General features: G+C 34.9%; 1 protein-coding gene across 3 annotated transcripts in view; it reads left to right on the top strand.

Moving 5' to 3' along the window:
- LOC140148155 (uncharacterized) overlaps positions 1–23,386 on the top strand; it is a 118,187-nt gene that overhangs the window by 4,171 nt on the left and 90,630 nt on the right. For all 3 annotated transcript variants that reach the window (XM_072170016.1, XM_072170015.1, XM_072170017.1), the window contains exons 4-25: positions 189–313; positions 1,000–1,183; positions 2,010–2,160; positions 3,252–3,491; positions 4,873–4,985; positions 5,509–5,634; positions 6,882–6,964; positions 8,068–8,179; positions 9,263–9,408; positions 9,920–10,193; positions 10,768–10,862; positions 11,729–11,827; positions 12,348–12,485; positions 13,080–13,176; positions 14,099–14,215; positions 14,658–14,858; positions 15,804–15,913; positions 17,181–17,271; positions 18,091–18,228; positions 18,868–19,014; positions 20,706–20,765; positions 22,296–22,450. In XM_072170016.1, the coding sequence (XP_072026117.1) occupies positions 189–313; positions 1,000–1,183; positions 2,010–2,160; positions 3,252–3,491; positions 4,873–4,985; positions 5,509–5,634; positions 6,882–6,964; positions 8,068–8,179; positions 9,263–9,408; positions 9,920–10,193; positions 10,768–10,862; positions 11,729–11,827; positions 12,348–12,485; positions 13,080–13,176; positions 14,099–14,215; positions 14,658–14,858; positions 15,804–15,913; positions 17,181–17,271; positions 18,091–18,228; positions 18,868–19,014; positions 20,706–20,765; positions 22,296–22,450 (3,002 nt within the window). The remainder of the gene's footprint in view (positions 1–188; positions 314–999; positions 1,184–2,009; positions 2,161–3,251; positions 3,492–4,872; positions 4,986–5,508; positions 5,635–6,881; positions 6,965–8,067; positions 8,180–9,262; positions 9,409–9,919; positions 10,194–10,767; positions 10,863–11,728; positions 11,828–12,347; positions 12,486–13,079; positions 13,177–14,098; positions 14,216–14,657; positions 14,859–15,803; positions 15,914–17,180; positions 17,272–18,090; positions 18,229–18,867; positions 19,015–20,705; positions 20,766–22,295; positions 22,451–23,386) is intronic.

The raw sequence follows: 23,386 nt of genomic DNA on the forward strand, positions 1-23,386 counted from the left end.
TTATTTTTTTTCTGATTTTGCACATCATAGATAGTACTTTTTCAATTACAATGGGTACTTTCACATGATACATCAGGGAAGCTATGAATGTCTTGCTATTTAATGTTACTACCTGCTGGATACATGCCGCATAGGATTGTGTTATTTATTTGTTGTTGACTTTTTCTTTAAAATATTGCTTATTTCAGTACTTCTGTGATCGCATCAGGCAGTTGGTGCAATGTAAACACATGCATATGTTACGATGGAAAAGATTCTGTGAACACACCAGTACACTGGAAGCACTTTATCCTATCTACCAAAAGAGACTTGAGTAAGTAGATTTAAATGTATTTGATATGTTTTGATTTACTCGGTTTTATAGTAACAGTATTACTCATAATTTGCTTTTGCTTCTAATTTAAAAAACATGACAAGTTGCATATTAAAATGACAAAATTATGAAAAATATCAAAGTATGCAAGCAAGTCAGGCATTTTCAAGACTATGCCTGAATTTGCTGTATTGACCCTACACAAGTGGTTAACCATTACATCCCCTGCATGTACAGCAAACACAACAAAGTTTTTCAAATATTATTAACATGTAATAAATGTTTTAGGTTTGTTCAAAATGTTTCAATAACATTTAGATGTTGGTTATATACCTGCCATGATTACAATTTTGAAATGTTTTATATGAACAAAGATTTCAACCACATTAAAAAAAATATTTTTGGCGAAGATTTTTGTGAAATATTTTGTCGCCATTTATATAAGATTATATTGGAACGTTTTGCAGCAAGGTTTCAAGAATGATTTTGAATGTTATTGAAATTTTTATACCCTTTATATAACCCAACATTTTCTTTGCTTTACATGTAGAATGCAAAAGCTACAATGAAATAACTTCATTAAAAATGTTACAAACGCATGTTTTGGGTTTGTTCAAAACATTTCAATAACATTTACATGTCAGAAATAACTTCCTCATATATAATGAAATAACTTTTCTTTTCAGGCAAATCATGTCAGAATACAATGACTCTCTGGCTAGAGCCCGTCGTCTAGCTGTTGCACACGAAACTTACCTGATGGGCAAACCACCTGCACACAATGCTATCACAGAAGAAGACTTAATGATCTACACAAGATGGCTGACTTGTTACGTTCATTCCGTCAAGAAGATACATGGGTTTCTACGGGTAAGTCAGATTCAACATGTTTATGCAATATAATCAGTTTGTATCTCAATGTCTGGCAGAATGAGACCTACTTTCTAAGTTCTGATTGGGCTATTCTGGTTGAAATCATATACCTCCTATGGAAGACTTGACCTTAATCTCCCATGCATGGGTACTGCCATTTGAAATTCACACTCCCTGTGTGGAAGACTAAGCTCATGCCTTCTATAAACTGGATTTCAACTGGAATAACTTCTATGATACCTGGTTCTCTAATATACGCAAGCCCTTGGTACTGTGGTGATAAGTGTGCTCAACTAGTTTTTGACCTACATGTTTCATAAATGTATGTATTTTTATCCCAAACAGCCTTGTATTGTATATCAAGTTTGAATATTAACTTTTTTGCATGCAAGTTTTAAAATGTCATCTGTATTGGTAGATTTCCATAATTAATCATTTAAACTTATAATCTGAACCCAAAATTAAGACATACCTCAAATTTTCAGTCATAACTTTGACAATGGCAAGCCAAGTTCAGGATCAGTTACCTTTTGGATACTTGACCCCAAAACTCCATGAAGGAATAACCTAAAGTGGTGACTGAAAATATGAGGTATGCCTTAATTTTGTGTTGAGATCATAAGTTTTTGATTTGGTTATATGTATATCAATTGCATTGTAATGAGAAGTTAAACTTAGTTCTCTGGGTTGATAGGATGAACAAATGTTTAATCTTTACCCAGAGCAGATGTGTATAATATTATCAGTACTACTCGTAAACAACATATAAATAGATAATACCCAAAACAAAAAAAGCTTACAATTCCTTTGAACATGTTTGTAGTTATTAGAATGGCTGCCAATCAAGTGGGAGCATGACATTGTTCCTCCAAGCCGGGCAGAACAGAATGAAGAAGCTGATGAGGAAGAGTTCAGCAGGAGTCCGCGATCCACTACACGCCCATCCTCTATGATGTCTGATCATAAAACTCAAGGTAAGAGATTGAGTCCATGGAACCTCAAGGTTTTTTTTTTAAATTTCAATGCAGGCAAATATGTTACTTTGTATTACATAATAATATGATAGATAACATTTGAAAATTTCAGGCTACAAATAGGTGTTAAAAACTGTTTAATATGTACAACAACATCCAAAATTTAGGTTTAAAAAGACAAAACAAAGTTTTTACCTTGTAAAAGGGATGTTTTATGCTCCCGAAACTTTCGTTGTTTTGTCTTTTTAAATCTATATTTTGGATGTAGTTTTTATCTTGTAAAAGGGATGTTTTATGCTACCTAAACTTTGGTTGTTTTGCCTTTTATAACCTAAATTTTGGATGTTGTTGTACATATTAAACAGTTTTTAACATTTATTTTCCTTGGTTATGTACACTACTTCTTTTTTAGATCCATTCAAAGTTTCCCTGCTGGTCAGTTGGTACTGATAAGTTTGCTTTTTTGCTCTTGTACAAATAGGTGGTTTCTTTCCCTAACAAGCACTAAAATTTCATGCTGTGAAAATATTATGCTCTACATTCAATGCCTCAAGCCATGGGCTATCAGAGATGGTATAATTCAGCTTTGCTAAGAACACAGCCATTTCTGTAAGAGCAAAACCCTTCCATCTAATGTAATGGTAATTAAGGGGGTACTACACCCCTGTTGTAAATTTGTGATTATTTTTGCATTTTTCTCAAAAAATAATAACACACTTGTAAAAAAAGTTATGTATATTTTTGGGGCAAGGAATCCAAATACTACACTGAAATTTCAGTGACTCAAAACAAGCGGTTCAGTATATATGATAGGAAATGAGGTACATCCTAGCGGTACCTTATTTCTTATCATAAATAACGAACCGCTTGTCTTGGGTCACTGAAATTCAGTGTAGTAATTGATTCCTTGCCCTTAATATACATAACTTTTGTTATCAGTGTGTTATTAGTTTTTGAGAAAAATGCAAAAATAGACACAAATTTATCAAGGGGTGTAGTACCCCCTTAAGGCATTAATTAAGTGTGTTTGATTAGACAAATTTTGATCAATGATAATAAAGTAGTCTTTATTTCATTCTGCAATAATACAGGTATCCAAAGTAATGGGAGATGGTCAGTATTTGAAGGGCGTCAGTCAATTACAGATACAACAGCTCCCTCTGTTGGCAGAATTTCAAGACTCAGCGTACTTAGTTCAACTATACATGAGAGACCTGAGTCAGGGTCCAGTGATGGACGTTGCTCATCACGGCGGTCATCGTCTGTCAACTGGCCAGGTACTGGGACAGTGCCACACACAGCACAGGCCATTGCAGCTGCAGCTGCTGCAGGTAAGAACATAATAATAATAAGAAGAAGAAGAAAAGATTTATTAAGTGCCTTTAGGTGCACGGTGGCCCTAGCGGAGCGGGCACCGACTCATAATCGGAAGGTTGCGGGTTCGAGCTCGGCGACGCCATCGTGTTGTGCCCTTGAGTAAGGCACTTTATCTCGATTACTCCTCTCCACCCAGGTGTTTAAATGGGTACCTGCATTCTTAAATGCTGGGAAGGTAACAGACTCGCTGTAGAGGAGGTGTAGCGATCCCTCTATAGCAACATTACATGGAGGAGTCTGGCCCAATCGCCAATGAAAGAGAGATGGGCACTCCGATCACTGTTTATACAGGATCGTCTCCTTTACCTTGACCTTAAGTGCCTTGCAAACAAATCTCAAAGTGATGTTCAGCTGACTAAAATGGAGGAAATACAACATTAACGAAAACGGAGAGCAAAACATGCAAGGAGAAAGGAAAATGCACCCTGCGGTTCTTTAATTAAGTCCAATAATTTAACAAAACAAAAGTTGTTTGGCAATTTCAATGACATCCTTTGTGACCTTTGACATAGCCTTTATAGAACTCATACCAGTTCTGTTGTGCGTCAACTGTAATTTGTCTCAATATTTGACTGCAAACACTGCTAAGGCTCTTACCCACTTTAAATAAGATTTGCAAGATTTTCATTGACAATATGCACCCAATATAGTATGTGACATGATGAAGGGGAATGAGTTGGATATCGCTAATATTGATTTTGAGATATTGGCAAAAACAGTGTTCAAATTCTTTTGTTTTATATTGTTTTCAGCTGTTGATAAATTGCTCATACCTCGGTAACCAGATGTCCGATTTTGATGGGGTTTGCATCAAAATGTAGCATTCGTAAACTGCCAGAAAATGATGTAAAAACTTCTATTTGAACATTGCCGACATGTGACTTACTCCCCTTCACCATGTCACGTATAATGTTATTCCTGTCACTTAAGAGGGGTACTACACCCTGGCCAATTTTGTGCCTATTTTTTGCATTTTTCTCAAAAAATTATAGCGCATTGGGGACAAGTAAGATATGTATATTATAGGGGCAAGGACTACAACTACTGCACTGGAATTTTATTTCAGCACAGACAACAGTTGTGGAGTTACAGTCAAAAATGAGGGAAAACCAATATTTGATCAATAACTACTTGCTTTGAGTTGCTGAATTTTCAGTACAGTAGTTGCCCCTTGCCCCTATAATATACATATCTTACTTGTCACCAATGTGCTATAATTTTTGAGAAAATTGCAAAAATAGGCACAAAATTGGCCAGGGGTGTAGTACACCCTTAATACAAAATCTGCAATCTTGGGTACACTCAAATCTTGATTTTTCTCCTTGTTTATATTAGGTGGTGGTCCAGCCTCTGACTCAGAATCACTGGGAATCCCTTGTCATGTAATAGACTTTGAAGGAATCAGACCAATGCTTGAATTTTTAATGACCTGCTACGGAGTCTCTCTGGTAAGTAGATAACAGTGCATGTGAAAAAAAGTACAAGAGTCATGAAAAATACAGTAATTAATTGATTTGAAACAAGTTTCTGAATCATTTTGGTTTATTTTTATTTCATCACCAGCTTGCAAAATATAACTAAAAGATGACAATCTTGTGTGTGTAATAATGTAGCATGATTTAACTTTTTCATAAAAAATAAAAACAGTAATTATGGTTTGTATGTTCAAATAAAGTAAATTATGTCATTTTCATGCAGTGTGGTGGGAGAAATGACATTGATGTTAAAGCATGTGACATATTCAAGTAAAATGAGGACAATGTCATCAAAATTGTTTTTGAGTTACGAGGTGATTTACCATTGTAATTGATCTTTATTGTTTATATAATGTCTTTCCTTTGTCTCATTTGATGGCACTTATACCAAATTAAAGCTGATTCAAAGTTTTTTAACATTAAAATTATCTTTTGACAACATTTCTCCTTTTGCGAGATCAGATATCATATTGCCTTAATTTCTACTGATAAATAGGATCTTGACAAAATTGGTGGTCCTTCAGATGAGATGGAGTTAGTAGCACAAGTCAACAAGAAATTCAAGAGCTTGTTCTTGAAGCAGCATGAGCAGAATACATTCCCAACCTATGACAAACTAGAGGTATGTTATCATAGTATTTGGTTGAATCCAAGTATTATAAAGTGTACTTTATTTTGAGTATAGGTCACCCCGGTCATCCGGGTACTTATTTTACATGACGCCACAGTCGGCTAGACTTACGCTTTTCAACCTACAATAGATCGTGCATCTGAGCGTGCATCTGAAGACTTGTAGCAGAGCTCATTTAGTTGTTTACGTTCTGTTTTGACCTCGAATCGAGCAAATTTCTCGGCCGATTCCGGTAAAATAAAGGTTAAATACTTGGCGAAAATTGCATTTTATGTGAAGCTGAACACATGAACATGTAGAGGAGAGTCTTTATTTTTGTTGTTGGCTGGAGGCCCCATGTCGAGAAGTTATAGAAATGGTAGTATTTTGGCCGATTTGAAAAGGGACAAACAACAGAAAACTACAAATTTGACTTCTGAATCGGATTTGTTGTCAACGGAGGTCAACGGCTTGTGACGTCACTCCGGGGTCACCTATATGGACAAAAAAAAGCAAATGGAATGAGATGTTTTATTTTTTTGGCAATCTTATTCGTATCGTTCTAGTAAACATACTCTTTGTTGTTATGTGTAATCAGTACATAATAACACTTGAAATATATTAGATTCCGTTTGTTGTACCAGGCCCTTGCAACTCATAAACTAGCGCATGACCATTCTTTTTTTATGGCTGTGAATCCTGGGTGCTATCATATGACATGAAAAGCAATATCAACGCTTTTGCTACCTCTTGCTACAGGATTATGCTAAATATTAAGGGAGTACTACACCCCTGTGGTAAATTTGTGACTATGTTTGCATTTTAAACAAAAATTAATAACACACTGGTAAAAAAAAGTTATGTATATTGGGGCAAGGAATCCAATTACTACACTGAAATTTCAGTGACTCAAGACAAGCGGTTCAGTAAATATGATAGGAAATGAGGTACATCCTAGCGGTACCTCATTTTCTATCATAAGTATCGAACCGCTTCTCTTGGGTCGCTGAAATTTCAGTGTAGTGATTGATTCCTTGCCCTATAATATACATAACTTTTATTACCAGTGTGTTATTAGTTTTTGAGAAAAATGCAAAAATAGTCATAAATTTATTGAGGTGTAGTACTAAAGTGAACAGGTCATGTCCCAAAGCCTCTTTTCAACTGAGTAAGAAATCAGCAGCTGAGATTCCTAGACACTTTACATGAGGAGTCAGTGGAATAATCAACCTTTTGCTTGTCCTTGTTTTATATTTCAGATGGGTAATGAGTCATGGGGAGCTGATGCATCATTCCACGCTTTACGTAAAGAGTCCAATTGGCTGCCTTTCATCAAACTTAAGTAAGCTTTCATGCTGAGTGATTATCATACCTTGAAAATAGATTTGAAACAAAACTTTCAATATTGTATGTCCTGCTTCATGTGATCCTTAGCTCTGCTCATCAAGTTTTTGGTTTGATAGCATTGAAAGGGTTTCCCCCTACTTTTTCTGCTTACAAATAAAGGTAAACATCTGTTTTTAAAAAGAATATTTTTTTGAATAGTTGTATGGTTAACACCTTAAAGGTGGATAACCTGATTTTGGTATCAGATGGAAGCTCATATTTTTCTCATAAACATATTGAAATTTGGCGTTCCAAATCGGTATATTTCGAAGATATCATCAAAAACTGCGAATTAGTCTCAAATATGCTATACCATATTTGAGACTAATTTAACAGTTTTTGATACCATATTTGAAGAGACTAATTTGGCAGTTTTTGATGATATCTTGAAATACACTGAGTTGGAACTTCTAATTTCAGTATGTTTATGAGGAAAATAGGGCCTTTCACTAGAAATCAATATATTACATGATCATGATGATTATCATTAATAAAAACACTGTAGACTACCAATATCACGCAGTATAAATGTCGGAATTAGTCACATTTACAAAAAACATTTACATGTTCTTTTTGCATGAGTGCTTGAAAGGGATGACATTTTATGTTATACATAAGTTTTAAAGAATTTGATTTTCCAAATATATCAGGTCAAATTCCTTTAAATATCATACAACCTGCATTCAACATGAGTTTAAACTCTTTCCCAGCTTTGAGACAATTGTCACTGTAGTGATGACTGTTGCATACAAACATTTTAAAGAGAATGATCCTGAATTCCTTCTAAATTTTGGTAAATAGCAAAATATTGGACCAACTGAAAGTACAAATAAAGTCAAGTTGTTAAAAAATAGGGGTAGCATTTACCAGTAACCTTTGTCCCTGTTCTTAGAATCAAAAGGTGTGATATCTGTAACAAGAAAATTGATGAAAAAGACTACTATTTGTATGCAGAAAATCTGACCTCTTGAATAAGTATCTTGTTTTTTGGGATTTTGTTTGTTTGTTTGTAATGTGTTACTGTAAAATCAGTGTCATTATTTGATTTATCTTCCACAGAGCAGAGAAAGATCCTAAGCAAGAGAAGATGTTGACTAAGCTACGGCAACAAAGCAGTATTGATGAACTGCTACGAGCTCAATCCAAATTCCTTACTGTCACGGATGCAGAGGTCAGTCATTGAATATATGAGTGTGAAAGTGTTAGGGTGGATGGCATAATCATGTGGACACATATGTATGAATATTGCTTTAGACTGATGTTGATATTAAAGTAAAGTGTGACATTACCTCTGTTCCAAGCTTGACTCTTAATGATCAAGCCAACAGGCCAAGTTACAAAATCAAAAACTAGTTTATATAAAATTACTAAATGATGAAATGAATGAAATGAAACTGTCAATGGTTTAAGGGGTACTACACCCTCGATAAATTTGTGTCTATTTTTGCATTTTTCTCTTAAACTAATAACACAGTGATTACAAAAGTTATGTATATTATAGGGCAAGGAATCCAATTACTACACTGGAATTTCAGTCACCCAAGTCAAGCGGTTTGTTATTTATGATAAGAAATAAGGTACCGCTAGGATGTACCTCGTTTCCTATCATATATACTGAACCGCTTGTCTTGAGTCACTGACATTTCAGTGTAGTAATTGGATTCTTTGCCCCAATAATATACATAACTTTTGTTACCAGTGTGTAATTATTTTTTGAGAAAAATGCAAAAATAGTCACAAATTTACCACAAGGGTGTAGTACCCCCTTAAACAAAATGAAGAGATAAATTAGTAATGAAACTGCACAAATATAAATGTTGTTACATGATGTTCAACACTCTTTCTACAGACAGAAATTAAAATGATTTATTTTGCAAATAAAATCAGTAAACAATAAACCTTGTTTATCTAAAAAGATCAGTAAACAATAAACCTTGTTTATCTATCCTCAACCTTCATGAAGCCAAAAGGTGCACCTCCACCTAAACTGCCATGAGAGGATTAGGGTTTACATAGAGTGCTATATCGACAGCTGATTAGTTAAACCAAAAAAACATGATAGATCACAGTGTGGGGTTTTGGAAACATCATGGAAGGCTTAAGTATCTGCATTCCTCCCCAGTCCGTCTCGTAGAACTGACAACCAGCAACCCTGGGGCAAATTACATAGAGACCCTTGAACATATTTAATGTACGGTGTCCTTCCCATATTCATGAGGGGTTATATTATTCTGTCAAACAATTATACTTCCAGAAAGTGCAAGACGCACTCAGAGACCATGCTATTGCTGTGAGAGATCCTCCAACTGTTCATCCAACATCCGTGACATCCCATAAGACAGCTGCTAAGACTAATGCTATATGGAAGAAGATATACTGCAGTAATCAGCTCTATGAAAAGTAAGCATTGGCATTGTCAACATGTAACTGAATTTCTGGTCATTATGCAAGCTATCAGTAAACACTTATATCATAAAAAGAAATCCATTAAAATAGTTTTCTATGCACATGCATGTTAGCATACTATGATATAAACTCATCAGCAGACCTGAAACTTTTCCTCTTTTTAGCTGATTTTCTCTTTCTTTTATTCCTGAAATTTACGCATTATTTTCAGCAGAATTTGAGCTTTTTTAGCATGATTTTGCACTGTTTTCCTCATTTTTTAAAGCATTTTCCTCTTCTTTTGCAATAATGATCAGCTTCAGGTCTGCATCAGATGATCATGTATTATTTTTTCCTCTCTGGGAATGATTTCTGATCATCGGATGAGTTTATATCTCTAGAAATGTATGACTTAATTCTGAGTCAAATTATCTCTTATAAATATTTCTTTTAAATCATAAAATACCATGCTTCAGTCCGTAATCACACAGATCACTTATCTTAAAAAGCATGTGTTCTTCCACAGCTCTCAGCATGACGACGAGCTTAATGTAACCGAGTTTGATGAGAAAGATGCTGATAACGTCAGCTTTGGTGGTCGCAACTCCCGGGCAAGCACTACCTCTTCTGTACGCAGACGCAAAGGAGGCGGGGATGGAGACCAATATAACTACATGAGTGTGATGACTTTATTAGGCCTTGATGATGATGCAAGTCAACATGACCCTACCATGGTGCAAGGGGGGTACTTGTCATTCCTGTATCTCAGACATCTAAAGTTGAGAGATCTCAAAAGAACAGTAAGTATGGTTAATGGGACATTTGTTTACATTATTAGCACCTTCCATTGTTTTGTAGTAACAATTTGCAGGTAAAACACACACTATTCAGTATATTGGCAAAAGCATTCTCTTATCCTGCTATAGCCTTTTTGAGAAAAGCGTTATAATTTTACTTGAAACCTTCATAAAATGCACTAATATCTTCATCATATCGCAACAGAATGTTAATATTTGTTTATCAAGTGAACTGCATTCAAGATTTTGTATTGTGTGTATATGTCATGCAACAATTCTTATCTACCATAAGAAGCAGCAGAGGGCACTATTGACATAAACAAATGACATCACTGGTCATGTTATTATTATGTCATACTGATCTGAGGTAGATTTATGAATAGTTAAGAAATCATTTCGAATTTTCACTGGTTTGGTTTCAATCAAGTAAAACATTTGAAGCTTATGTGTAAAGCAGTAAAGCTCAGATACTCGTATTTCATTCCAGTGATGTATTCCTATCATTAATTGCTTATTACACATCACTATGGCTCTGACTATTATGACTAGTATGATTATTTTTATTTTTATTCATCAGTGTCTGAGTGTGTTGAACTACTTCAGGTCTGTTGAAAGAACACTGACTATAAATGATGGAGGCTTGTCATTGGAGAGTAAACAAAAGAATGCAAAGTAAGTCAGACAGATTTTCATGACTTTTTGTGACATTTCTCATTGCAAGTGTGATATAAACACAGCCAAATTAAAAAGTCGCCACTAGTTTCATCCCCATTTAATCAGAGTCTGATGAGTTTATGGCAAAATAATTTATATAATAATTTTCTATACACTTTCCTTCAAAAGTTGATACCAAATTTGATATCAAAAGTTTAATCATCGTGAGCAAAGGAACCGTTGTTTGGAAATTTGTGCAATTTTAAAAATGACATAGGGATTTGTACGCGGCGGGGCGGAGCTAGCGTGAGTGCCAAGAATTATGTCAGGCAGGTTTATCGATTATAAAGCGCGACTGTTTGTGACTGTAGGAATTTTCATTGTCATTAATGGTTTACCCATGCATGTCAAAATACAAATCAAATACCCCGCTCTTTTAATTTAAGTGTACAATGATTCCTATATGGGTTGCTCCGGGCCACATAATAAGCTGATACCATGCATTGGTTTTGCATGGTCAATTATAATTGTCATTTTTAAATTGCATGAATTTCCAAGCAGCGATTCTTATGCTCACGATGATTAAACTTTTGATATTAAATTTGGTATCAACCTTCGAAGGAAAGTGTATAGAAAATTATCATAAACTCTGATTAAACTCTGATTAAATGGGGATGGAACTAGTGGCGACTTTTTAAGTTGGCTGTGTTTATATCAAACACCTTATTGACTAGTTGTGTGTATTTCAGAAGCAGATGATATATTAATCTGTATAGCTTCCTAAATATTTTAAAAGCTTTTATTAGTATAATACACAAAGTAGTATTAACTGTAGTAAAATACACAAAGTAGTTGTAAATGTAATTATCTTCATTGTATTTCAGCAAACAAAATCACAGAGTCAGTGTGCATGATGGGAGTTTGGGAGGAGGAGGAGGGCTGGGTAACCATAGTTACCTGCACTATACACCTGCTGACTTTAAGTAAGTTATTTCAAACACATGTAGCAGTTTCTAATGGATTGAAGTGCATGTTTCACTTGCCATGTAAATGTACGATCCTAAGTGACCTTTTAAAGACTTGTTAAGCAATCAGTATAAGTGTATAATGAAATACAATACAATAACAATAAAAAGTGTCTTTCTGGCAGGGCTCTCCTTATCATGCTTATGCCAAAGTAGAGTATTGTTAAAACTTAATTGAGAGATTATACAGCCCATATCTGGAATATTACACTAATTCCATGTATGCTTACATGAATGTAATAACTCTCTTTTGCAGTACACTGTCAAACTGCCACTTGTAATGATAGTACATTGCATGATTCACATTATTGCAATACTAGCCTTTGTATTTGTTGGTCATGAACATAAGAAAAATCTGGATAAGTAACTCTCGGCCAAGGAATGTGACATTTTGAAGTCACCAATCATGCCATCAGATTATAACATTTTCTAAAATCTAAAGCCTATGCGATTTGATTGTCTTCTATTTTATCTTCAGGATCAGTGAAAGTGAGTTTATGGAGTTTTCAGAGGTAGAGAATCATGATGATTTCTATTCTGTAGATGAGGGTCGCGTACATGTACAGGATCAGAGGGGTTACTATGTCATCTATGATGCAGCTCAAGAGGACTTCAAGTAAGTTCATTAGTCTGGTTAATATAGTCCATTTGGCTTCCTCGAAACAGTAGCAAGGCATCCTTGTGTGATACAGGCATGATCAAAGGTGGTGTATCTGTAGGGTGCAGTCACTTTGTTCCGCATCGCCCGCTATAGGTATACTGCCTTTGTTTGTGTGTGGATCATACAAGGACACTACTGAGAAAGTCAAATGGACTGGAGTATTACTTGTTCATTTATTCAGTAGTGTTGATAGCTCTACAAAATGAATACCAACAGGTTACATTATGCATGTGTTATTGCCCACATTGGACATGGACCAGTTTACTTATTCTGTCCACTTTATATCTGATATTTTTACCCAGTTTGTACTTTTTCATTGCTGTTTGTTCAAAACAAAATGACAAAAGAACATACACAATAGAAAACATACGCTTAACAATAGTCACTGTATCTAGATCAAATTGTAAATGTATGGTATAGCTATTGATGAGGAAGTCACATTGTCGTCTTCAAACATCTTATTCCATTCAATTGTAAAATGCATGTTTTTGCATAATACATTTTGTAGTTTGTTAAATAATTTCTCTGACTTTATTTCTCTTTTGCCAGGGTATTGGAAAAGGACCTGCTGCTCATAGCCACACATTTTATAGAGAAAGACAGAAATAATAGGATGAATGAGAGCAAACCTGGACTTATTAGACAGGTTAGTCACAGGCAATATCAATGGTTAGACCTGAAATTGGGCAGTATTTTTCTCAAGGTACGGGCTACAGTCCTATATCTCCCTGAACCTGGAGGGTGAGAGGTGATAGGCCTATAGCCAGTATCAAGGGGAAATTAGTTGCCCTATTTCCAGAGATGCCAATCTTCCGATTTAAATCGGAATTCCGATTTTTTTTGTGTATTTTTCAAAAAAAATCAGATTTTCTAAAAAAAATGTTAATTTTCAAAAAATATTTTTGGCCAAAAAAGCAAGTTATAGGCCCTAAATTACTTGTTATTCAAGGTTGGAAACCATAGAAATACTGCTACTTCAAAAAAAAATTGCCAATTTTATTTTACAAAGTTGGATAAAGTTGTACATTTTGATTACTTTTGCTTCTATTGAACAGTCAGGAACACATTGAATTAGCATAAATTGCTAGCTGTTCAGTAGAAGTAAAAGTAATAAAATGTACAACTTTATCCACCTTTGTAAACATAAATTGGCAATTTTTTTTAAGTAGCAGTATTGCTATGGTTTCCAATTTTATAAAGGGTCATGATAATTGATATGCTCATGATTTATGAGGTGTAATAATAGTCTCTTTTATCTTTCCAGCTTGCGTATATACTTTTGTTTTGGCTACCATATCTCATTGTTATTTATAGGGCTAGCCTGGTAGATACCATAATCACTTTTATTCTTTTCCTTTGTTACTTCAGCAAACTTGGAAGAAAGTGTATTTGTCAAGCCATGGTGTACGGGATAAGTCAAATTCACTTGAAACAGAGCTCTTTTATGTAAATTGTGTGGAAATATCATGTTACATAGAAATAAGATTTTGGTGTTTGTATGGATTGTACATCTTTTATTAGTTTCCTTACTAAATAATCTTGGTTTGCTGTTTTTGTAAAACTTTCAGCCGCCTGCTACTAATGAAGTCAACTTAGCAAGTTACGGTCATGCTCAGGTTGATAGGTTTGCAATACTGCTGGATTTGTGGACCAATGAAGCTGCATATCTGGAGAATAAAAGACAGGTAAATATATGTGACATGATCTGTTCTATAGGGGCCAAAGGAGGCATTTTTGACAATTGAGTTACTGTAATCATTACATTATACATACAATAGGCTATCATTTAGTGAAAACACCAAAGGTCTAGCATACTTGGTTCTAAAGTTATGAGCGTTTTTGATGTCTATATTTCTTATGTATTTTATTGTTTTTTACTCCATATTTTTACCTTTATCTCAGTTTCAAATTTGCATTTGGCCCTCATGGACCTGATTGTGTCACATATTGAAAAAATGGGCAATAATATGCACCCAGACAAGCAGAAATTGACTAAAGAATTCTGTTGGTTGGGGTTGTTGAATTTGACATGTTCACTCACCATAACTTGAGTGAAACATTTCATGGGGTGTCTCCTCTAGAAAATTCAAAGTAAGGAAATAATCAATGTTATTTTGTTGTCCTCAGCTATTTGACACATATCTGGAGTCCTATCATCATGTGTTTGACATGCATGAGAAGCGTAGTCTGGCCCAAGTCCTCACTAACTTGATGCATCAGAGACCAAGATTTGATTTCACCAGCAACTACTTTGTGAGAAGCTACAGGGCTGAAAGCAGATGCCTACGGTTGCAGTGTACACTTGTCAAGTCAATCTTGGATAAGCAGGTAATCATGTTTGTTTGTTTGTTTAGCAGTCGCTGTGTTATGATGTGACCAGGCTCAAACAAAATGCTCAAGCCAGGCTAAAAAGCCTATATAAGCAATGCTTATTAAACATGCTGGCCTACATGTATAAGAGATTTAATTCAATCTAGTCAACCAGATTTTTTTTCCAACATACCTTGAAGCAACCAAGGTATGTTGGAAAAAAAACCTGGTTGACTAGTTTGAAGTTAATCTCTCCTTTTACAATTTCCAGATGATTGAGAGTATTCACAAGTTCAACATGCTGGACAATGATATATGGTAAAATGAGAGAAACAGATTAGAAGATCAAGAAAAAGAAGGCCACTCCCAGCAATCAAGTAAACAATTTTACTGTCCGAAATTTTGCGTCCAAAAGCACTGCGTGTAGTACATGGTGTGCGTGCCCATGCATTTATTATACACAATCAATGCATGTTTTGCATTTATCTAACGTTTGCTCTGATTGGTTCTTGGTATCTATGAGTGTATGAATAGCATTTATAATTCACCATTAATCTTGTGACAGTACTATTCTGAGGGGCTGAACTTGTAACTTAAATACATGTTTTGAAAGTTATTTCCAAAATATCACTAATATGTAAACTTGTACATGGTGTAATAGATTACCAGAGTTACATGTTACTTTAATATGATCAGGTCGTAATGGGCAGGACTTTGTGGATTGATATAGATTGCGTATAGACTGATGTGCACCTTTGTGAATTTATGCAGAGTTTGGATTTACAGTAACAAAAAACTAATAAGCTGATCATAGTACAAGTAATAATGATCTTTTTCATGCATAAGGAGTATTTCATCAATCTCTTTATATTTCTAATGAAACTGCAAAATTAAACTTACAATCATGTCATATAAGACTTCAAATTAAAAAATATATACTTGTTGTCTTACGCTTTGCAACAGATCCATGACCAAAGAGAATACATCCAGCGAGTATGTAGAGATGGGGATAAAGATTTTGGTTTGCCACACAAGATTATTCCCAAGCAACCAATAGCTATCAACTTGAGCAGGTATAGTCAAGTTTCTTGTCAAGTGTGCTGAGACTATAGTCCATTTGGCTTCCTGGAGAGATTGTATTTTGTCCGAGTTACTTTACGTGTGTACAGATGTACCCCTTGGATCATGCTTGTAATATAAACACACCAGTTCTTTGAGTCAACACGCATTATTTAATACTACTCGAACTGGTGTATGCACTAACATCACTTTCTCGAGGAAACCTAAAAACAAAATGGACTTTAGTGGATTTATGCCAGTGCATATATAGTGCACTACAAATCACTGTGCTTTTTTGCGTTGGTGTTAATAATTAGCAATATGATAGTAGTAGTGTACAAGAGATAATTTGGTTTTGTTCAGTTAATAAATGTTTAAAGTATTTCTTGGTAAGCAGTAGTTTGATGGTGTGAATGTATCTCATATAGGGCAATGCTAAACATCTCAAAAAAGTAATCACCCCCTTTAAATAATGGCCATTTATTATTCAAAAATGGGCTATTGTATTACAAATTTGTAAAATGCATTGAAAGCAGAATTAATTTATTTCTGCACATTTTGACACCTCATTTGTAGCAATTTTGTATTCAGTATAATGGAAGGAAATCTGTAATGATATCTGAGTGTTTTTGTATTGTTGTCATGCAACTTTCAAATCTAGACCTCACTACATTAAATTGACTGGTGTTTTATTGTTTTCTGGGCTATCGTATCAAATGAGGTAATAACCATTAACAATGTGAGCTAATGACAGTTAAAAAGGAATATTGCAAACAAATAAGATGGCGTTAGTGTTAAAGTGACTGAAGTGATTAAAGGTGGGCGGCCCAATTTTATCACATGCTTTTTACCTTACTTTTTTCTTCAAGGTTTGAATTAAGCCAGTGGTAGTAGAAGCAATGATGTGTATGTAGATGTCTGCTATATTTTCATCCTTGATCATTGTATATCAATGTTATTATACCATTTCTGTTAAGTATGTTTTGTTGTCATAGCTATTTGCATTTTTAGCTAGTCCAGGTGAATTCCATTCACCCCTATTGAAGACATGACCTTAATGTTCCACACACATTTCAAATGAATGTGGAATGGGTGACTCCATTTGAAATCTACATCCCCTTTGTGGAAGATCAAGGTTATGTATTCCATAGGGGGCATATGGATTTCAACTGAAAATAATAGCCCATTTTTTTGATTATTTGTGATTTTGTGATTATTTTGTTCCTTTTATTTCCTGCAATTTTTGTACTTGTGTAAAAATTGTTGCATTATGCATCACAGACCAGCTTTGCAGCATGTGTATTTGCTTGAGTTTCACCCATCCCTTGCTTTGGCTAGTAGAATTCCGGAGGCACTCAAATATGCTTTTATGGTAAGTATACCAACATTTTATTTAAGTAGATGATTAGTAGCATTATTATTATTTACTCAAGTGAATCAATATAATTTACACTTCATGTTTAATGCTAATTGCTATATGATTTTGATTGTTGGTGGCCTAGTGGTTTTAGCATTTTGTTCATAATCACAAGGTTGTGGGTTTGAACCCAGTCAGGGCCAACATTTTGTATCCTTGGGCAAGATATTTCACTTGTCTCACTCCCCATGGTATACTATGAGGGAGGGGCTAGTTATCCAGCCTTGTTATTGCTGGCTGCCAAATGGTTTGATATATCCTAGTGAGATCAGAATAAATGTGAAGCGCTTCAAAAACGTTTTAATTACTGCAGTATTAGGTGCTATATAAATGCATACATTTATTTATATATTTGATCCTGTGCAGTGTAACTATGTTTTGATACCTCTATAATGGCTTCCTGTTAGTACAGTTGATAAGAACACCAATCTAGAGAGGCAGAGGTTCTTAGTCAGGGAAATGTAATTCTGATTGTTTATTAGTAAACAGCCCAATAATATTCTCTTTCTCGTTATTTAGACTTGCCAGTTTATATGAGTAGATCGATGTACCAGTTAATCTCATGATTTAATTTATCGATGATGCAGGGTTTACTAGGGAGCTAGTTGAGCCCATACTAGAAATACTCAAAGAGATATAAATTTTGCCTGGTGTTGTAAAATCTTAATTTCAGAATTGGAACATCTTTAGACATGTAGCATATTTTTGATGTAGCAAGTGATAGCCACTCACAGCTGATGGTTTTGTTCATTTGTTTGTGTGTTTTCTTTGCAGGAGGCTTGTCAGGAGCACCCTCCCCATTCAGTTATGGATGCTATCTTCATGGAGAAGAAGCTACTAGAGATAGCAGTTAAAGAGTGGGAACAAATGGACAATCCAGGAGCAAGTTTCTCACCACAAATACAAAGAGATGTAAGATCATGTTATATTCTATGTGGTAAATGCTTTCAGTAACATGATGATAGTGTTTTTAACACGATTTTACACTGTTATTACATGTACTTAACTAATGTTGTAGACAAATGTACTATTTGCCTTAACGAAGTCAAAATGAACTCGTCCCAGAGGGTGTTGTGTCATGTTGTTGATATCACCCTTTATTTTTTATTTTGACGCAGCAAGCACTTATTTCTCCCACATAGCCTGAATGTTTTATATCGTCGGTCGCAACACATAGTGGCGTACGTGAAGGGCAAAATACGTTTTCGATCAAAACGATTTTGAAGGATATGCTACTAGTAACGGAGTCGACACTCCTCCACTGTTAACTCTCAGTGGCCCGATTCCATTTGTAATTGAAGTTTAAGGTTCAAACTATTAAACTGTAGAACAGTTAATAAGGAATAACTATTATAGGATAATAGCTAGCTCTAAACCTATACGCCACTATGTGAAACGGAAAATTTTGAAAATCACTCTACGCCACTATGTGTTGCGACCGACGATATGATGAAATGATTTAATATAATATGAGTAAACCAAGAATCCCCAAGTAATTGCCTGTCTGAGTGTTTCATTGTGTATATTAAAGTGTTTTCATTGATTCTATAGCTATTCTCAGATGTGTATGCAGAAGACCCACTGTTCATGTGTGAGATAGGACAATCTTTGATGGCTGCACAGGAGGCAAAGATGGGTCGGAGGTCAACAAAAGAGAAGCAGGGTGACATCCTGCAAATATGGTCTCGTCTGCTGGAGGTAACTTGTTGATATAAACTGACTATGAATTTCAGCACTATTATAGAAATATTATTTCTTAATGCTAAATGGTTTTAAGCTTTCTTGATAGCTCATTTGGTAAGAGCTCATAGGTCTTTGGTTCAAATCCTGTTCTAGAATGGCTTCTTTTCATTGGGCTATTCCATTTGAAATCCACACTACCCCTGTCAAAGATTTAGCTAAAGTCTTCCACAGAAGGAGGATAGGTTTTAAATAGAATAGACATTGGGTAACTTCTATTTGAAATACTCCAGTTGTGGAAAGATACAGGTACAGCCATGTACAAAGTATAGGTTTCAAAATATCCTAGCTAATTTCATTTGAAAAACATACTCCCACTGTGAAAGTCTTCTTAAATCTTGCACAGGGGCATGGCAGGGTTGCCAAACCCAGCGATTTGGTAGCCCAATTGGGCGACTTTTTGAAGATTTTTCCCATGACTTTTGACAATTTCCTGTCCCATAGAAACCAATGCTTAAGAAAAAAATTGGGCGACTTTTCAACATTTGCTCCCGCGACTTTCGATAGTTTCCTGCCCCATAGAAACCAATGGTAAAGAGAAAAAATGGGTGACTTTTTGATTATTTGACCAGCGATTCGGGCTGAAATCTTTTGGCAACCCTGGGGCATGGCAGTTTTCAAATGGAATAGTCCATTCGTTGACATACTTGAGGGGAAAATATTGTAAACATTGTATCACATTCAAGTACTATACATTTGGCTTCCTCAAGTGAGTGACGTCAGTGTGTGCTCCCTTTAGGCCTAGCATTAAATTATGAGCGTTGACTCAAAGAACTAGCATGTTTACACATGCGATCAAAGGCGGTACATCTACCGCCTTCACTCTCTCGAGGAAGTCAAATGGACGATAAAAGTATGTATATTTATCAAGTAAATTGTTATGATGGGAACTCCTCAAACAGTAACAGCTCTAAGCGACTGTTTGATAGAGCATGTGTAATAATTTATCTTTTGCCAGAATCAGTTAGAGCTTAGTAATACTAGTAAAAATTCTGAGATCAAAAATTATTGTGACACATAAATATGGTTGGATTCTTTTGATAGGAATAGTCTGAAAGTATTGATAATTTATATCACTGTATGACATTGACTTCTGACCAATTTTAACAGAAAATGTCAATAAATATTATCTTTTCTATCTATTACATAATACACGTTTAAGGCAGGGGGTACTGTTTTGAGGAGATTGCCTTTAAATGAAAGGATGTTTGAATTGTACACATATGCTTTGAGGTCATTTAAGGGGGTACTACACCCCTGCCCAATTTTGTGCCTATTTTTTGCATTTTTCTCAAAAATTATAGCGCATTGGTGACAAGTAAGATATGTATATTATAGGGGCAAGGACTACAACTATTGCACTGGAAATTTTATTTCAGCACTGACAACAGTTGTGGAGTTACAGTCAAAAATGAGGGAAAACCAATATTTGATCAATAAATCAATAACTACTTTCCTTGAGTTGCTGAATTCTCAGTGCAGTAGTTGTAGTCCTTGCCCTATAATATACATATCTTGTAACTTACCACCAATGCGCTATTATTTTTGAGAAAAATGCAAAAATAGGCACAACATTGGCCAGGGGTGTAGTACCCCCTTAATTTCTAGCGGATGTGATTACTAATTCATAACTTGCATTTTTTTTGCAGACAATAACCATTAGACACAGACTGTTGGAAGTTGCTTCAGAGACTGAAGTAATAGCAAAGGTGAGTTCAGTAAGAGCTCAGATCAGCTCACTTCATTCTTATTGTTAATTAGAGATAATTCACTATAATATGTGCTGCTCACCATTAATAAGCTGTAATATCAGCTATTTCACTTTTTGAGATTTTGGATGGCAAATAAGCTTTACATTGATATGTTACATGTCCATGTTGTTGGTTTGCACTGTGGTAAAAATCAGTAAAAGAGTTGAAAAATCCTTTGTTTTCTATCGTGTTTTGAGAGGTTCAGTGAACCATATCTCAAAACAAGCTCTGCTGACAGAGTCATTCGTGGTGGATGGTAACATAAGTAAGAACCTTTGCTATAGAACTGAAAAATGGTAACTATTTTGATATTTGAGTTTCTGCAGTTCAGATTATAATGGGTTTAAATTTGTGTTGGTTTACTCAATGAGTCACATGTCGACAATTTTCAATTAGAAGTGTTATATATATTTTTCTGGCAGTTTGCAAATGCTACATTTTGATGCAAACCCCATCAGTTATAAGCAATTTATCAATGGCTAAAAACAATATAAAACAAAAACATTTGAACACTGTTTTTGCCAATATCTCAAAAACAATATTAGTGACATCTGACTCATTCCCCTTGATCATGTCACATAATAGGTATGCACATATACTGCTCCAAGAAAGTATCCTTACACTTGGAAAAATAATCACAATTTCAAAACTGAACCATATTGGGGTAAATTTGTTTTTTTAATAGATGCACTATTTAATCCGCACATTATGACACCACATTGAATCCAATGTGACTTTAAAAAGCAAAGTTACAAGCATTTGATTAGATGAAGGTAGAGTTTTAAAAGTGACACACTGGCCTATTCAAAACTCCACGGACTAGACATTTGGTTTGAGAGTGGTAAATGGCTGATTTGTGTGTGCCTTTAATTTAAAACAAAGGGAAAAAAAGAAAACTGAAACAAAAGAGCTGACAAATAAAATGGAAGTTATGAAAAGTACAGAGAAGTAAAAACTGAAATGAATTGAAGAAACAGTGTTGTCTCTTTGTTGCGTTTGTTGGACTCTTTTTGCGCCCTGTATAGGCCAGTTTGTCACTATTAAAACTGGACCTTCGTCTATTTAATTGCTTGTAACTTTACTTCTTGATGTCCCATTGGATTCAATGTGGTGTCATAATGTGCAGGATTAAATAGTGCATCTATTACAAAAACAAATTTACCCCAATATGGTTCAGTTTTGAAATTGTGATTATTTCTCCAAGTGTAAGGATACTTTCTTGGCGCAGTATAGTATCTGCCAGCAACATCTTGATATTTCACAGGTTCACATGATTGTCTCTACTTTGAGTACCAAAAATACAATTCGTTTGTTTCCCCAATTGATGCAATGCAAAGTTATGTCCTGATTGAGGGTGAATTTGATTGATCAAGTAACAAATTGTCATCATCTCATATCACCATTGCATTACCTTTTTATTGTCCTTATTTTACTCATCCTTTCCTTGTTTGATTTTGACTGATATTTGATCTTTTTGCCTTCCTCCAGTTGTACACCAAACATGCACATGAGATGGGTTTTGATGAGTGTCACATGTTCCTTAGATGTGTTCAGTTTGAGTTTGCATCATTCAAGGAAAATGCAGACCAACCTCCACCATTGTTCATTACTGCACTACAAGAGGATGATACCAGCATAGATAGGTAAATGTAGATGTATATCAATACTTACTTTTTTTTTTTTCCATGCAGGTGTCGACTGCAGACGACAAGTTTCAAATTTTGCATTCAAATGAGTTCAAACAAGTCTAATATTGGTTCAGTAGTTCTTAGATAGCTCTTGATATTTTGAGAAAATAAACTCTGACCTTTTATGTTGGAAGCCTATGGCTAGCACACAGAGCATTGTTTTGAAAGTTTGGTTGTCATCTTAGTTCCAGTTTTAATTTCAGTTCAATTAGCTTGTTACTCTGTTGTGAAAGCCTTTGGACAAAAGTGAAGTAGACAGTAGGAGAGAGCTAGAGAGAAAGAGCAAATGGGAAAGTGCAAACAAGAGAGGGAGATCTAGATAATGACATATTATATATAAATTTTAGATAGTTCATTGGTTGATAACCATATTCAATATCTTTACCATCAACGAACACTGTTTGTTAGTTTTTACCATCCCAAAAATGCATAATTATGCATAATGCGCCATGGCACTTCTTACGTTACCTGATGTATGTGTGTTTTGTACATGCATGGAAGAGCATGATTTACACATGTGTTGTCTTTTAGACTTGGCAATTTAGGTGTGGGTAAATTATTGGAAATATGAATTATATCAAGGTAAAACTTGGTGTTGTATTGACTAAGAATATATGACTGTAAAAAATGGTGAAGGTTCATGACTGTATTTTACAACTATATGTTGTTGAAAACTTTAAAAAATGTATATATAAGTGATTTAAAATAAATATTTACTGTCTTAAATTTGTGTAATGGTAGAAATATAATCTCTCAGTGTGAATATAACTGTTTCATTTCACTCGCTGGTTGGAACAATCCATCTTTCACCTCATGATAGTATTTCAACACTGTTAATATTTGTAAACAGGTAGACAGCAAGGGAGCGAGATTCTGAGGTAACAGAATAGA

This window comes from Amphiura filiformis, chromosome 3 (assembly GCF_039555335.1).
Source record: "Amphiura filiformis chromosome 3, Afil_fr2py, whole genome shotgun sequence".
Classification (NCBI taxonomy): Eukaryota; Metazoa; Echinodermata; class Ophiuroidea; order Amphilepidida; family Amphiuridae; genus Amphiura; species Amphiura filiformis.